At 32.0% G+C, this 14,559-nt stretch overlaps 1 protein-coding gene and 1 long non-coding RNA gene across 15 annotated transcripts in view; one reads left to right on the forward strand and one right to left on the reverse strand.

Annotated features, from left to right (window-relative positions):
• Window positions 1-14,559, forward strand: part of LOC148596746 (uncharacterized) — a 144,939-nt gene that overhangs the window by 130,015 nt on the left and 365 nt on the right. For 4 of the 14 annotated variants that reach the window (XM_088562828.1, XM_088562829.1, XM_088562833.1 and 1 more), the window contains 8 exons: window positions 5,457-5,539; window positions 6,230-6,370; window positions 6,930-7,044; window positions 7,628-7,832; window positions 8,478-8,593; window positions 12,474-12,668; window positions 12,941-13,098; window positions 13,396-14,554. In XM_088562828.1, coding sequence (XP_088418954.1) covers window positions 7,808-7,832; window positions 8,478-8,593; window positions 12,474-12,668; window positions 12,941-12,952 — 348 coding nt within the window. In that variant the 5' untranslated portion in view covers window positions 5,457-5,539; window positions 6,230-6,370; window positions 6,930-7,044; window positions 7,628-7,807 and the 3' untranslated portion in view covers window positions 12,953-13,098; window positions 13,396-14,554. The other 10 variants (XM_088562831.1, XM_088562837.1, XM_088562839.1 and 7 more) reach the window with 8 other exon arrangements.
• Window positions 1,368-3,826, reverse strand: LOC148596748 (uncharacterized). Its single transcript, XR_015919161.1, has 2 exons — window positions 3,450-3,826; window positions 1,368-1,737 (listed from the first exon to the last, which is right to left on the reverse strand). It is a non-coding gene; the product is annotated as an uncharacterized LOC148596748 (long non-coding RNA).

The raw sequence follows: 14,559 nt of genomic DNA on the forward strand, positions 1-14,559 counted from the left end.
CAGAATTACCACATCTTTACCGACTGAAATAACTTTTGGTTCATGAAATTCCTTCGAGTTATCATAAGGTATAGGGATCATTTTTTTCTGCGACAACAGTCTTAAGAGATAACAACCGGGTTATTAGGCCATTTTCATTACTAGGACATGTATAAGCATATTCTTGAAGCTTTTTTGATGACTGTGATTTCATTCAACATTTGTTTTCCGGCTCATAATTATTTTGATATACATTTCAGTCTCCACCACTTCCCTCCCTGTTGCTTTCTATCCTGTTCACCTCCCCTGCTCGTACTTATTTTCTCTCCTTTCCTTATTCAGGTACATGTAAGTTTTGACACTTTTATTCTACTAGTGACTACTTGTACTTTTTTACTGAAAGTATAGACGTGTCTCAACCATCGCTCTAAGCAAGTCACATTTTTAAGTAAGGAAGACTTTCTCTCCATCAGTTCCATGTACTAGGAACAACCATGCTATTACCTAATCATGAGCGTTTCATTTTTATTACATTTGTATATGGTATGCAATTACTATCTTGAATGTTGTTCTTTTTTGTTCTCCAGGAGCTTGAGTCGAGATATTTTTAAAAAACTACAAACCCTAGGAAATTAAGGCTGTTGTGTCCGGAAGATAAGTCAATAACGTTGTTGTTTGTGTATATTGAATGTTATACTTGTTTTCTGCTTTTTCAAAACTACCCCATCCTCTAAATGGATAGCCATTAGGGAATTCATAGTAATAACCCAACTTAATCTCGTATTTGAAGGTTTTTGGAGATTAGTACTTTTACGTACATTGTCAAGTATTTGTTAGAATCAGACAGAACTCGAAGAAACTAAGACATGGATGTCAAAAAAAAAAAAAAAAATGACAATTTATTCATGTACCTTCATGTATCTTCTGCAGTCGAAATGCCCATTATCACTTGATATGTTTGTCTTTAGAATGACAGATGACAGTAACTGAGACTTTCAAGGAGTTACCTGCCTCAGAAATGTTCATTCAACTGAATTTATCGAACTAACATGGATAATCTCGTCTTTGTTCCTTAATCCCGTTGGTACAAATTCATGCAGTCAAATCACACTATCAAAGTAGAGGCTTATTTCATACCATTGATTTTTCATCCACTGGTTGATTCTTACAGAGAAAAAAAAAATAGATGGTCTTGTGTGGGATAATTGGATATTAATTTTTTGACTAAATTGTAAACAGCTTTTTGGGAAGTAAACAGCGTTTCTTTGTGTAAGAATGTATTTCAATTTTTTGCCCTATCCATAGCAACAAAATGTTTTTGAATTATTTCATTGGTTTAAATTAGTCATTTTGTCCTTAACATTTTTTGAAATAAGATATTCCCCACAATCTCTCTTTAAATTTTAAATTAACTACCAAAGCAGCACATGTACAAGGTATCATAACACAATAGTTTGTATCCACATAATGCAACAATAGAATTTTAATTTTACATACATGTGTAAATATACAACTCAACATGTACAATCCAAGTGTGCATATGTATTTATTATTCCCTACCAGACATCAAAACATGTAGTATAAAGAGTAGGTTTCCTGTATAAATTCTTCGTCACAATAAAACAGTCATGCATGAAACACACTTCTGCTAATTTGAAACAATATCAAATCAATTCAGCCTCATGCTCTCTTCTGTCTATACTTGCACAATATAAACCACAATTATCCAAGAAGTCTTTGTATGAAATATGATGTAGTCTGAAAAGAAAAGATTCTGTTATTAAACAGAAATAAAATAATAGATATTATTTCAAACATGTAAGTGGTGCATTTTAGTCTATGTAAATGTATACTTGTACATATATCTGTCATTGAATTATCATGATGAGAAAAAATTAACCAAACAACTGATTTGTATTTTCTTCATAAAGATAAAATGATTTGATTATTATGATTGTTTCAATACCTCTGGAAATGATTTTTTGCACTTTAATGTACACACTTAAAGTGTTGGATGAATAAATATAAGGCACATTTCATTTTGAAACATAAGTAGTTGAAGGAATGTCATGTATACTTATACCACAATAAGATGTTTGAAGGAATTTTTAAGTCATGTTTTAAAAATATTTCTGATTTTCAAAATTGCAACATAATTGATGACAGAACATAACTGGATATTGCCCCTAATGGAACTAATTTTGTTTTGTTTATAAACATGTACAGACACATTTAGCTTATAATTATGTGTAAACTAACTACAATGTAGGATTTCTAAATATAACTTCTCACAGTTACACACTGCAAATTAGTGAACTATATTTAGAATATTTAGATCAACACAACATACACATAATAAGAAACTGTGTACAAAATAAGAAAAATAACCTAGAACTAAACAAATTAGAAAGTTAGTTTGTTGAACCCCTGTTAAAATTATATCCTAGTTGTTTTCAGTGTTGCTTTTTCAGTTCAAAGAACTTAAATCATTGAAATCTCTGTAGTGGGTATACAAATACATGTATAATGAAGACATATCAGATATCAGAAAGATAATTTTAAAGGAGGATTAGCAATAGATTACATGATATTCATCAGCTCATTATGTGCTTCTGCAATGTATATAAATTGTACCACAAAAAGCAAGCTTTAAAGGAACAAGTTGCTGCTCCAATTAAAATAATATCTTTTTTTTCAATAACAGCTTTCAAAAAGAACATTACAATTCATGAAGGAGTATTGGCAAATCAGAATAAATGTTTGATTCAGTCAAGTTTGTGTCAAAGCATGCCATATAGTTAAAACGAATGATGATTTTATCCTTTATCACATGTTTTTTTCTTCATGTTATTTGTGTCAAGGCATACAATGCATATGTGCAAGTAAATGAGGTCTACTCTGAAATTTTTGTTTTGCATTGCAAATACAACTGGTGGTTTTCTTATACATCCACACTTTATGTATCATTTCTTGTTACATATCAGATATTAACTTTTTTCTGTTGGCTGTACATTTCATATTGTCATTAAAAGATATAGTAAACAAGTCCAATGATTGATAATCTTAAGCATCAGGAGAGTTTGTCTCATACTACAAAACTGTTTATGTAAAACCACTGTTTTACTCTCAGTTAATAGTGATCATAGATGTATAAAGATGCATGCATGGCAGTTATTTTATAAGTATTCATATTCTTTAAACTGAAGTGAATAACATGTATACATGTAAACATGTATGTGGCTACTAATCGTGGTGCTATTTGTTGAAGCCATACTAATATCAGAATTCATACACTTTGAATAGATGGATCCCGAAAGAGGTTTCAGGGATATTCTTGATATTAGTAGTTATTTGTTACCACAATTGGCCAAAATATCACAAAATTGAAAACATTTGTTCGCATTCTCTACAATCCCCTCCTCCCTGCATATATTGTTCATCGATTCTTATAAATTCATACGTGTACCAACCTGTTAACTGTTATTAGTGTAAATCTAAGCTCGGAAGAATTGCTTTCCTTCATGTTTGGATGTAAATCCATTTGTAAATCCTACAAAACAATGTTAGAATCTAGGTCACCGCTTCGTTTTCTGTTCCGCCATTTTTCTGTGACGTAGATGACACCGGATGTTCACATATATTTTAAAAATGGATGTTTAGATTGCAAAACAAATATATATCTCTTACAACATTAAAATTGAGACATATATCTAGTATATGATGCTTAAAATATATAGATTAAAGAATCATACGTTGATTCGTGCAATAAAATATAACATATAAAGCAAATATCTAGATGAAAACTTGATTTTAAGATAGGATCCAGCTTATACCCAATCTGACCGCAAACCGGATATGAGAGATATATGTTTTCTCGGGGGGAGGTGTCTTTAAATTGCGATAAATTTCTTATTTATGAATGTATTTTTGGAAATAAAATCATTCTGTAATCTATAAACACGGCGCTTTTCATTCATATACATTACATTAGTCAAACATGATTCATTATCCTCACAACAACATTCGAAGATAAGCTGGCCTCCATCGGAGGCCAGCTTACTGCAGTTTGCGGAAAACCGTAGATAAGCTGGCCTCGGAAGCCAGTATACGGTACAGTTGTTCTTGTATATATATATATATATATATACATATATGCATACGTATACCTAGTATATATAACTTTAATTAGGTAATTTCTGCATTAGCGTTTGCCCCGGAACTCAGGAGTAAATTACACTTTCCAAGGCATTGCATAACATGAACATGTTGTTGTCTCCTGAAATTGTATGTATCGACTTCGATTGATGTCAATGGTTTTCCTAAAAGTACTTCAAGACCTGAAGATTTTAAAAATGAAACATAAAGTCGGCCTTTTTATTTTCCTTTTAATATAAAGTCTTGTAGTTTATAAAAAAAGACTGATTTTTTTAGGTTTGCTCTCAGGTTCTGTCAGGTCTAATACAGTCATTGACAGGGCTAAAATTCATTCATAAAAATATATTTAACTTCTATATTTATTCAGATCTAAAACTTAATCACAAATATGTCTACAGGATGGCGAATTTACTCCAAAATTTATCTTCCTCTACGTATGACCTGAGACACAGAAAATAAGTTCAATCAATAAAGATTCAGGTTTTAATTTAAGGCAATAATTGAATGGCCAGATATGTAAGAAGCATCAGTATCCATCTTGAATATCAGTCCAAATGAATCAATCAATTGTACAATATTTTAATGTGTATTTACCTTGTTCCATCAATTGGATTTATTCACAACACCTTTAAATTCAATGTGAACATATCAAATGATATTATGCAAAATTTTCAGTAGTACTACATGATTTGACGTTTAAAACATTTTACTGAAAATCAAAAATATATGTTATCCATATATATGTAAATAATATAATTATAACATCAGGATTTTTACATTAATTGTTCAAAGTAATTCATTAACGACCACCAAGACAGACAACTCTGTCTGAGCTGAAGGCATTAATTGCCACATTAACAAAAGGGGACAATTTGTAAACAAACAAACAATATATTGATCTTTACTGATGGTTTTAAAACGACCAAATTTAGTAGTAACATATTTCTATACAGTTAAGAAGCCATATATTATTCCCAAATTTCTTTTCTGACAAAATTTGTCATTGGAACTCTCCCTCAGTCCCCATTATAACCAAAATTTCAACTGCTGATTTCAGTAATATACTTCATTGTACAGCTATAAAAAATAGATAGTCAAAATTTTTAGGCAAATATAAATTTCTATTCCCAAAACCAGCCTGATATGTGCATGGAATTAAGAGAAATCACACTTTTACCTTGCCATTCTACACCTTCTTGGTCGATCTGCCATCTTGGTATCCTGGGTTGCTCATCCCTGGTTTTGACAAAAAAATTAAACCATACATGTGATAAAGACTTTCAAACTTTCAGACTTTAAATATCATGTCTGTTTTATTTCAGATATCAATGATGTAATTACACAGAATGTACTTGCTGGTTGGACATGAGTTACGAGAATACTGATGGTGACAAAAGGTACACAGGTTGTATTTAAGCAATAGACAGTTTTTTTATGAGATACAAAATAAATTGTTTTTCAACAATGCAAATGTAACATGTACATTGTATTACATGTATTACAAACTGTTTCAAGAAATATCAGAATAAATAGACAAATCTTTTGAAGTGGTGAGGTATTATGCGATACCCTCCGTAAATTGTCTGTCCATCTGTCCTTCCACACCAGTTTCCAGATGATAGCTTGAGATCAGATCAATGAATTGTTTTGAAACTTTGTACAGATGTTTAGTACTATAAAATACAGGTCAAGTATAATTCCAGTAAAATCTGTCAGCATCACAGTTTAATTATTATGGGGAAAGAAACCATGTTAAACCGTGGGCATCCAATCACTCTTCAATTATTCAGTTGATTATTAGCCTTAGATAGTCTTGGGGCTACCTGAGTTATTGTATTAAAGGTGTCAACCATGAATAGATTGTAAAAATGACATTCAGCGTTCTCGGAATTTAAGTAGCCTGGGATCCTGACTCCTGACTAATTGGCAGTCAAGAGGTAAAAATTCCATACATTTGGTCAGGTGAAATGAAAACCACACTCGTGTACAATGGACATTATTGACAGTGCTGAATGGGAAAATCAAAGTTGTTTACTGTCGTTGGTTTTTGACAGGCTTTGTACCTCTTTTTTGAGTAGTGCTTGTTTCCTTTTAGGGGATGATGATTATGGCAAACAGAACAAGAGAAAGATCTCGGGAAGAAAACAGATGGGAAGAAAGGACAGAAAGACAAGGGATATGTTATGTTCCATGAAGATGACTCGGATGAGTCCCTAGTCATCTCAGAGGATGTCAGGTAAGGATTTCCATTTATAACAAGATAGAATGATTCACTTTACAAAAAAAGTACCTTACTGTACAAAGGATGAAACTGTAGACTCCTAATTGACAGTCTAATGACACACTGATTTGGCTAAATAGTGAAATGTCGGTCTCTGTAGAAATCAGGTAGTGGGTGAAACCACCATTTTGAATGTTTAATTTGACTATTTGCACCATCAGAATCAAGGAAAAAAGACAAGATTTTTATAACCACTTTGGAAAATTGAGTTATAATTCCATTGAAATGCACCAAATTTTAACATTTCAAGGACAGATAACTCTGTCAAAAACATCATTTTTTTAACATTCTGTTGAAAAATTCCTGAGCATATCCAGTGATGCAGATATCAAATAAAGTCTTTTCATATAGAGAAAGCATCATTGAGGGAAATTATGTTGTCAGACTGGTTTGGAATGCATGTTTCTGATTTGTCTTATTTTGCCTGATTCTTACAAAAACTTACATTTAAATGATTTTGTTGTAAAATTGATCTGATGCTACTCGCTTATGTTTCTTTTTTTTTCTTTTTCAGGAGCCCATCAAAGTCTAAGAAAGCCAAAGGATTTAAATTCTCCACAAAGAAAAAGGACAAGGATAAAGAAAAAAAGAAGTACATTGTACTTCACACTTAAGGAGGTAGACCTAGGGTAAGGGACATAACTCATGGAATCAGTGATATGTTTGCATCATATTCAATTTCAACAGAGCCTCTCAAGCTTTCATTTGAAGCAGAATAAAATGAATCCAAATTAATTAGATTCTTACATAAGATTGATGTAAAATGCTGAATACAAACGTTCCAATGATTTTTAAGAGTTGTGTCCCTTACCCTAGGTCTACCTCCCTAATGTCAAGAGTTATTGCTTTACTAAGGTAGGAAGTTCAGGATTTGAATGCTAGGTCGTATTGCCCAATAATTTCTTGTAGTGCATTCATATCAGAAATGATTAGTAACTAAACTCAGCCAATTAACTTCTATGTTGTTATACAAACACCTGTATTCACCAATAACTGACTCAAATGGCTATGATTTAAATAATCCTGTGTAGTACATTCTATGCAAAATTAACCTGTTTATAAAGACCACCTGTCTTATATGACCATGATTTTAATAATCCTGTGTAGTACATTCTATGCAAAATTAACCTGTTTATAAAGACCACCTGTCCATGATTTTACTTTCCCTTGGAAGGTCACTGATGACTGAACTACATTAATCTTATGTTTCAGGTTTGTTATACGAGGGTATATACAGAATATCTGGAGTAAAGTCTAAAATCCAGCTGCTGAAGGAGTGTTACAAGAAGGGGCTCCCAGTATTTTTAGAGGAACATGAACCTAACATTGTTGCCAGCCTGTTGAAGCAGTTTCTTAAGAGAATTACCAGAATCTGTTCTGACAACGTGGCTCATGCCCAAGTTTGAAGAGGCTTCAAGTTAGTAATTTTTTTCTCTGATTTATTAACTGGGTTTCATATTTATGTTTAAGGCCTTGTCTCTTCATTCATGTTTTCAGTTGAATCATATTATTGTCACAGGTCCATTATTTGCATTTTGCAGACAATAGAGGGTTGTGTTTTACTATTTCAATTATTTTAATGTCTTGTTTTGTGCATGACATTTCTAAATTGTATCCATTTAAGTACATCTTGCAGCACAAAATGATACTACAATTTAACGCATGTAAATTGAATAAAATGGCAAAACAATATGAATTATCAAGAGTAATCAAGGGAACCAAGGTTCTAATGGTAATCAAAAGAATGTAATCCAGAGACAAAGACCAGACATGGAAAACCGACATACACAACAAAGAACATAAAGTAACTAAAATAATACATACAAAGTAACAACAGTAAAGGAGCAACTCAGACTCCACTAAAAATAGGGAGCATGGTACAGGTGTAGCGGAAGAGTGAAGGTCCTCAGCTTTTCTAGAAACACCCACCGAGGTAATAAAGGGTTCGTTCCTATACATCTTGACAAAACAAGGACTAATTTTAAGATAACTATTTATCTGCTGATATTCAGTTACAAACTTTCTGTACACTAGTATGTATTATAAGTATAAATACTTGTAGTTCTGAAGAGTGAGAAGAGTAAAGTAGAAAGATTTCACAAACTGATCAACAATTTACCTAAACCTAACAGACTTGCTATCTTGGATGATTGTCCACATGACACAGGTCATAGAAAGGTAGGTATAATAGGGCTTTCATTTGTTTTATATTATAAGTATCAGTCTCTGTAAGAATCAGGCAGGAGATGAAACATAATATGAAAAAAACACCATTTTGATAGTTGCAGTTGACTATTTTCACCATGAGAATCAAGGAAAACAGACAAGATTTTCCATAGCATACTGGACCATTGAGTTACAAATTCATTGAAGTGCACTGAAAACATTTTAATGGCAGATAACTCTGACAAAAACCTTATTTTCCTAACATTTTATCGAAAAAATTTTCTGAGGAAAGCCAGTGATTCAGATATTAAATAATGATCGTTTCAAATAGTGAAAGGATCATTGAGTGATATTATATTAGATCGGTGGGGTTTTGACATGCTTGTTTCTGATTTTTCCCATTTTGTCTGATTCTTATAAACACTTATACTTAAATACATTTAAATCATTCCTCCACCCAGTTTCTTTATCCTGTCCATCACACAGTTTGACAGTGAAACTTCCTGAAACTGCTGACACTATATATTTTCTGAAACGGCCAAAATGACTGAACATACACTGAATTTACTGAACATAAAATCGTTCAGTTTAATTCAGTGCGTTTTGCCTGGGTCGTGTTCAGTGTGTTAAGAATACCGTTCCATGTATTCACTAGTCTGCTTCAAAGTAAATTCAGTATGTTCAGTAGCTGTTCAGTAATTGAGTTCAGTACGAAACAAGAGACTGTTCAGTGTGATTCAGTATAAGAAAATAATAGCTTTATTATCTCCCTTTAACCTCCAATTAAATAGTACATAATGTACATGCATGCAAAGTTACATAAGCCAGCTACACAAACAACTTGCTTCGTAATATTTTGTTTTTGTGCTTGTTTGTTTTTATTTTTGTTTTATTTTATTTTATTTTTTGTATTTTTAATTCTATCTATTTTTGTTTAATTGTGATTTAATTGTAATGCCGAATAATCTTTAAAATATTCCGTGTGCAGTCATTTAAGATATAGGTAATTTATGTTTATTACAATATCATGGTTTTCGATTTTGAAAAAAATGCCGAATTATTTCAAACGTTAACTAGACGTATTAAATCGTAACTGTACATGTACATGTAAATGTCCGAATTGAATTATTTAATGTCAATTAATTTTGCGTACTGAATTTATGGTGTCACGTCAAATTTGCTTTTAACATGTGACTGCCAAATTGTGCAAAGATAAAAGAAGTCGCTCACTCTACCAATAATAAAGCCTTACAGGTCTTTTTAAAAAGATCACCAGATCTGCAATACAAAGGTTACACTATTATTAAGATTAATTAGTTACAATGTTGCGTTGAGCCCACTTTAATTTAAAATGATTTTTTAATACTTTTTTTTAAATTTGATTTTCTGTCTGCGGTTTTCCGAAGAACCCTGCCACCTTGTACATTTATCAAATAAGTGTGTTTTAGTTTAAGTTACCAGAACTGATTCTATCAAGTATCTAATTTAGATACTAATTGTGATTATTAAATTTTGTTAAAATATTTACAAATGTAGCTCTAGATAGACCTACAATGATTAAAATGCATGATAGTAATAAATTTAGACCAACTCAATTAGCTATGCAAAATGATTAAATCCTTGGTGTGTGTATTGCACTATTTAATATCCCAAGATAATTGTTTATTGCTGAAGAACATATTTTCAAATACTACACATAAATTTAAAATTACCTTTTTTATAGACAGAAAATATCTGTAGGTGTCTTCCTTGCAAGCATAGGGCCACATTATATATAGACAGAGACATATTTATACAGGCACTGATCCAAAGACAGGCGTGCCGGATGTATGCCCCAACCCCTCCCCCCCCCCCACCCCCGAATTGAAAAAAAAAAAAAAAATTTTTTTTGCATAAAATCTTGATTTTTCACAAATGTTAGCCACTACATTTTCTTTAATTCTATTTAGCCCCCACCCCCTAACCTTAGATCCTGCATCTGCCCCTGATATACATGTATATTTAAGACTATATGGTATATTGTGATATTTCCTATACTTAGGGACTTTCTAATTACATGGTGATCATATTTAAATATCAAGTCTTTAAGGTACATGTTAGAAGATATACTTTTGTACAATCACACATCTTTCAGAACTTAAATGAAAACAAGGCTGTCTGCATGGTTGATATAAAATTAGAATGAGCGAAACTAAAAGGCATAAGACATAAAACGGGGGGGGGGGGGGAGGGTTGTGAACTTTGAACGAAGCGAAAAGTGTAGGAGCACTATCAGGTCGAAATTATAAATACATTTTGAAACTGAGACTTTAAATTCGAACTTGAATACATGTTTTGTAAGAGTGTTACGTTTTCAACTTTAAATTACAAAATAAAAGATAGTTAAATTATCAAGAGATTAAAGTTCTTATGCAATAACTGTCTGTGATGAAGTTTGCCACAAGTTTGCACTGCTTATATAAGTTATGGTTGGATGGAAGCTCACACAAGTTTTCAGTGTCTGATGTATCACGGAAAGTCACTTGAATATCATTAAAAAATTTGTTTCTTCTGTCTGAGTATTGGACAATGAATAAGGAAATAAATCTCGTCGTCAACTTATCGTGTGTCGCACGTCTTAAAAGTTTTACATAATTCAGTACTGATCTATCGGAATTGAGTCATATTTCAGTATCAAACAAAATAAAAACGAGCTACCAATCTGGGTTTTCTGATGTATGTACCCCTGGGAATCATGCCGTGTAATGTCACTATCGAAAATACAGCCTAATGCATTCCCCAATTAACATGCATGTCACTTGGTTTAAATTTCATGTCCCGTCGCTCACCTGTGTTATAAAAATATACAGTCGAACCTCGATGTGTAGAACTTGGATTAGTCGAAATCTCGGATAACTCGAACTAATTATAAAGTCCCAGCAAAACTCCCCTTACTCCAATACAATTTTACCTCGGATGACTCGAACTCGGTTGAATCGAAACCTCGGATAACTTTAGGTAATCAATCAATCCCCTTGATAGGAATTCGAGGTTAATTAACCCTGATGTCTGGAAGTCAACTAATTAGTCAGAAAACTGATTGCTTTATTACAAACCATGATTAATTAATTTGTTGACACTGTTATAAGAAACGAATTTTATTAATAACATGTCGACATTTACACTAACAGTGATATCGTATATTTTGATATTTTGAATTTTTGTTTTTTTTAAATACAGATAAATTGTAATGGTATCTGACTATTTAATGAAAAATCAAACAGACAATAGTAAGGGTATTTCAACGACTATATTCCTTTCGCTAGTGAATTTGAAATTTTATCGTAATATTATAGAGCACATGGTTTGACGATACTCCTGTCAGATTGTGAATCAAACAAAGGGGAACATCTTTTTTACAACGGATCGATTGTGATGTGATGCGGAAATGGAACCGAGTTTGTAGGGAATATTATAATAATCATTCCGCATGTTCGAAAGCTGTTTTCACTTCGACTGCATGAATTATCTAGAAATCAATTAACATGAACACAATACTTTGAGCTTGTCTTTCAACCATTCTTCTTGGTTTTTATTTAATAAAATTTGAAAAAAAACTTTAAGAAGCGAGCAATTTAATTGTAAAAAAAAACAAGTAAGTTTGACAGCTTTATACCAATTATTTTTTATATTTAATGAGAAGGATCAAAAGATAAAAATGGGTGACCATCATTTTCAGTAAATACATTTGGATTGTGAATTTCCAACTTGCAAATTTATTTTACTGAATTGTGAATATCACTTTCCCCTCCGACAGACATTTATGGGAGCAACATAATAGATGTTCATTCATGTACAGATTCAACTCTTTGTTTAACAACACTTGTATATACATTTAAAGTTTTTTTTAAAGGGCATGTCCAGCACCGCTACTGGTGATACCATTGATGAGGACATTCCATGGTGCGACTTGTTCATTCAACACACAAGCCCTTACTATGGATGGGTGAAAGATCTGGGGACGGCTAATTCGGTTGTGGAGGAATTTTCTTTAGCTACCTCCACAACTTATGCAGTACCAAGAACTACCAAAAATTTTCCCTTGATGGTGAGGCATATTCTTTTGTAAAGAAATATTCTTTTCCATATTTTCTTCTCAATGTGCAATTTATTTTGGTCACAAGATCTATTGATTTATTTTGTAAATGAACATTGGTGTTAATTGTTCTGACTAATCTCTTTTTGATGATTGAAGGTGGAAGGGAGGGAAAATAGAAAAGTCGAAAAGATATAGCATTTTTGAAAACATAACTGAGATGATACTTAAATCCAAATACATATTTTTAGTTGTAATTCTCTCATTGTTTAATTTTATTTCAGAACAATGCTTAGTGAAACATTTTGTGCGCTGGGAAGATGATGGTGCTGTCACCCATGGCTCACACATTCCTGTACAGGATACCCCTTTCTTCATCGTTGGTCACCGTTTGATGGAATGTCATCAAGGGCCAAATTACAGACTGAAAAAGAATGAAAAGGTAATACCTAAGATCAATGATTCTAATAGAAATTATGATATAACAATTGAAAATTGTGGTGTAACATTTGATTTTTGTTTTCATCCAAATTCTTGGCACAATGAAATAATTGTACGTTAAGAATAGCCATGCATATTGATTGAACAAACAAAGCTAAAACAATTTTGTAAGATTTTTATAATTTGTAAATATGTTGTGCAAAAGGATTCTTATTTTCAGTAATTTTCAAATATCAACCATTTAATTGAGTTATTTTTATTTAAAAAAAAATATGTTTTAGTTGTGAGATTTTTTTAGGAGAATCAGGATGACCATCTATACCCTCAAGCTGCATATAATAAAAGAAACACAGGACAAAAACGTTGGGCTGCAGTGCAGCAGTATACTTGAAGCAGTATAGGGTAAAGAAAATATTAGTGGTTATTTAAATCATTAAACTTAACATATCATTAGTTCACCTGGCCGACCTGTTGTAAAATGGCTAAACACAACGCTTAGATTGTGACTCTAAGAATGCATCATCTTTAATTTATTATATCACAATCTACATGTTGTAAAATGTCTATACATAGTACTTAGATTGTGGTTATAAATATTCATTATCTTTAGATTGTTATATCACTATCTACATGTTGTAAAATGTCAATACACAACACTTAGATTGTAATTATAAGTATTCATTATCTTTAGATTGTTATATCACAATCTACATGCTGTAAAATGTCTATACATAACACTGAGATTGTGATTTTAAGTATTCATCATCTTTAGATTGTTATATCACTATCTGCATGTTGTAAAATGTCTAAACACAACACTTAGATTGTGATATTAAGTATTCATCATCTGATTGGGAGCACTTTTCAAACTTTTCTCAACTTAGTTTATTTTAGCACTCTATACAGAATTTATTGAAAATGCTGAGTAAAGTCTGGAAAAGTATTTTTTAATGTTCTGAAACAGAAATTAAATTTTATATTTATCTTGGTCCAGCCATGCTTTAATTTTCTCAGGCGCACAGGTTTGTCTGTACTCATAATACAATTTGTTGTGTTTAGTTACTCATATTTGTCACAAGGTTATGATTTTCAAAATGGCAGCCTTTGGACTTTTTGAAACGAGGCAATTTGTTGTTTTGACACATCTAGTTTTCACCATCTTCAAATTTTTCCGCACTTGTGCTGACCCACTATTTAGAATACTTTGCAATCTGCAACAGGTTCCATAATGAATACTTGATCACTAACTGTTATGCATGTTTGTATTTTAATATTCATTACCAGAATAATTTTTTTGGATGATCCAACCAAGTTGTTCATTTCAGTTGATAAACGCATCTATGGGAATCTTAAAAAGTGAAAGCAATTTAGAACAAGAGGGTCATATTTTCGCTCTGCCATCATATATGGCAGTCCTTTGGGAGCAAAAATGGTTTGATACTTAGTTTTACAGTAAGGTAAG

The sequence above is a fragment of the Perna viridis genome, chromosome 15, assembly GCF_037379345.1.
Source record: "Perna viridis isolate PV_CMFRI_1.1 ecotype Kerala chromosome 15, ASM3737934v1, whole genome shotgun sequence".
NCBI classification, from domain to species: domain Eukaryota; kingdom Metazoa; phylum Mollusca; class Bivalvia; order Mytilida; family Mytilidae; genus Perna; species Perna viridis.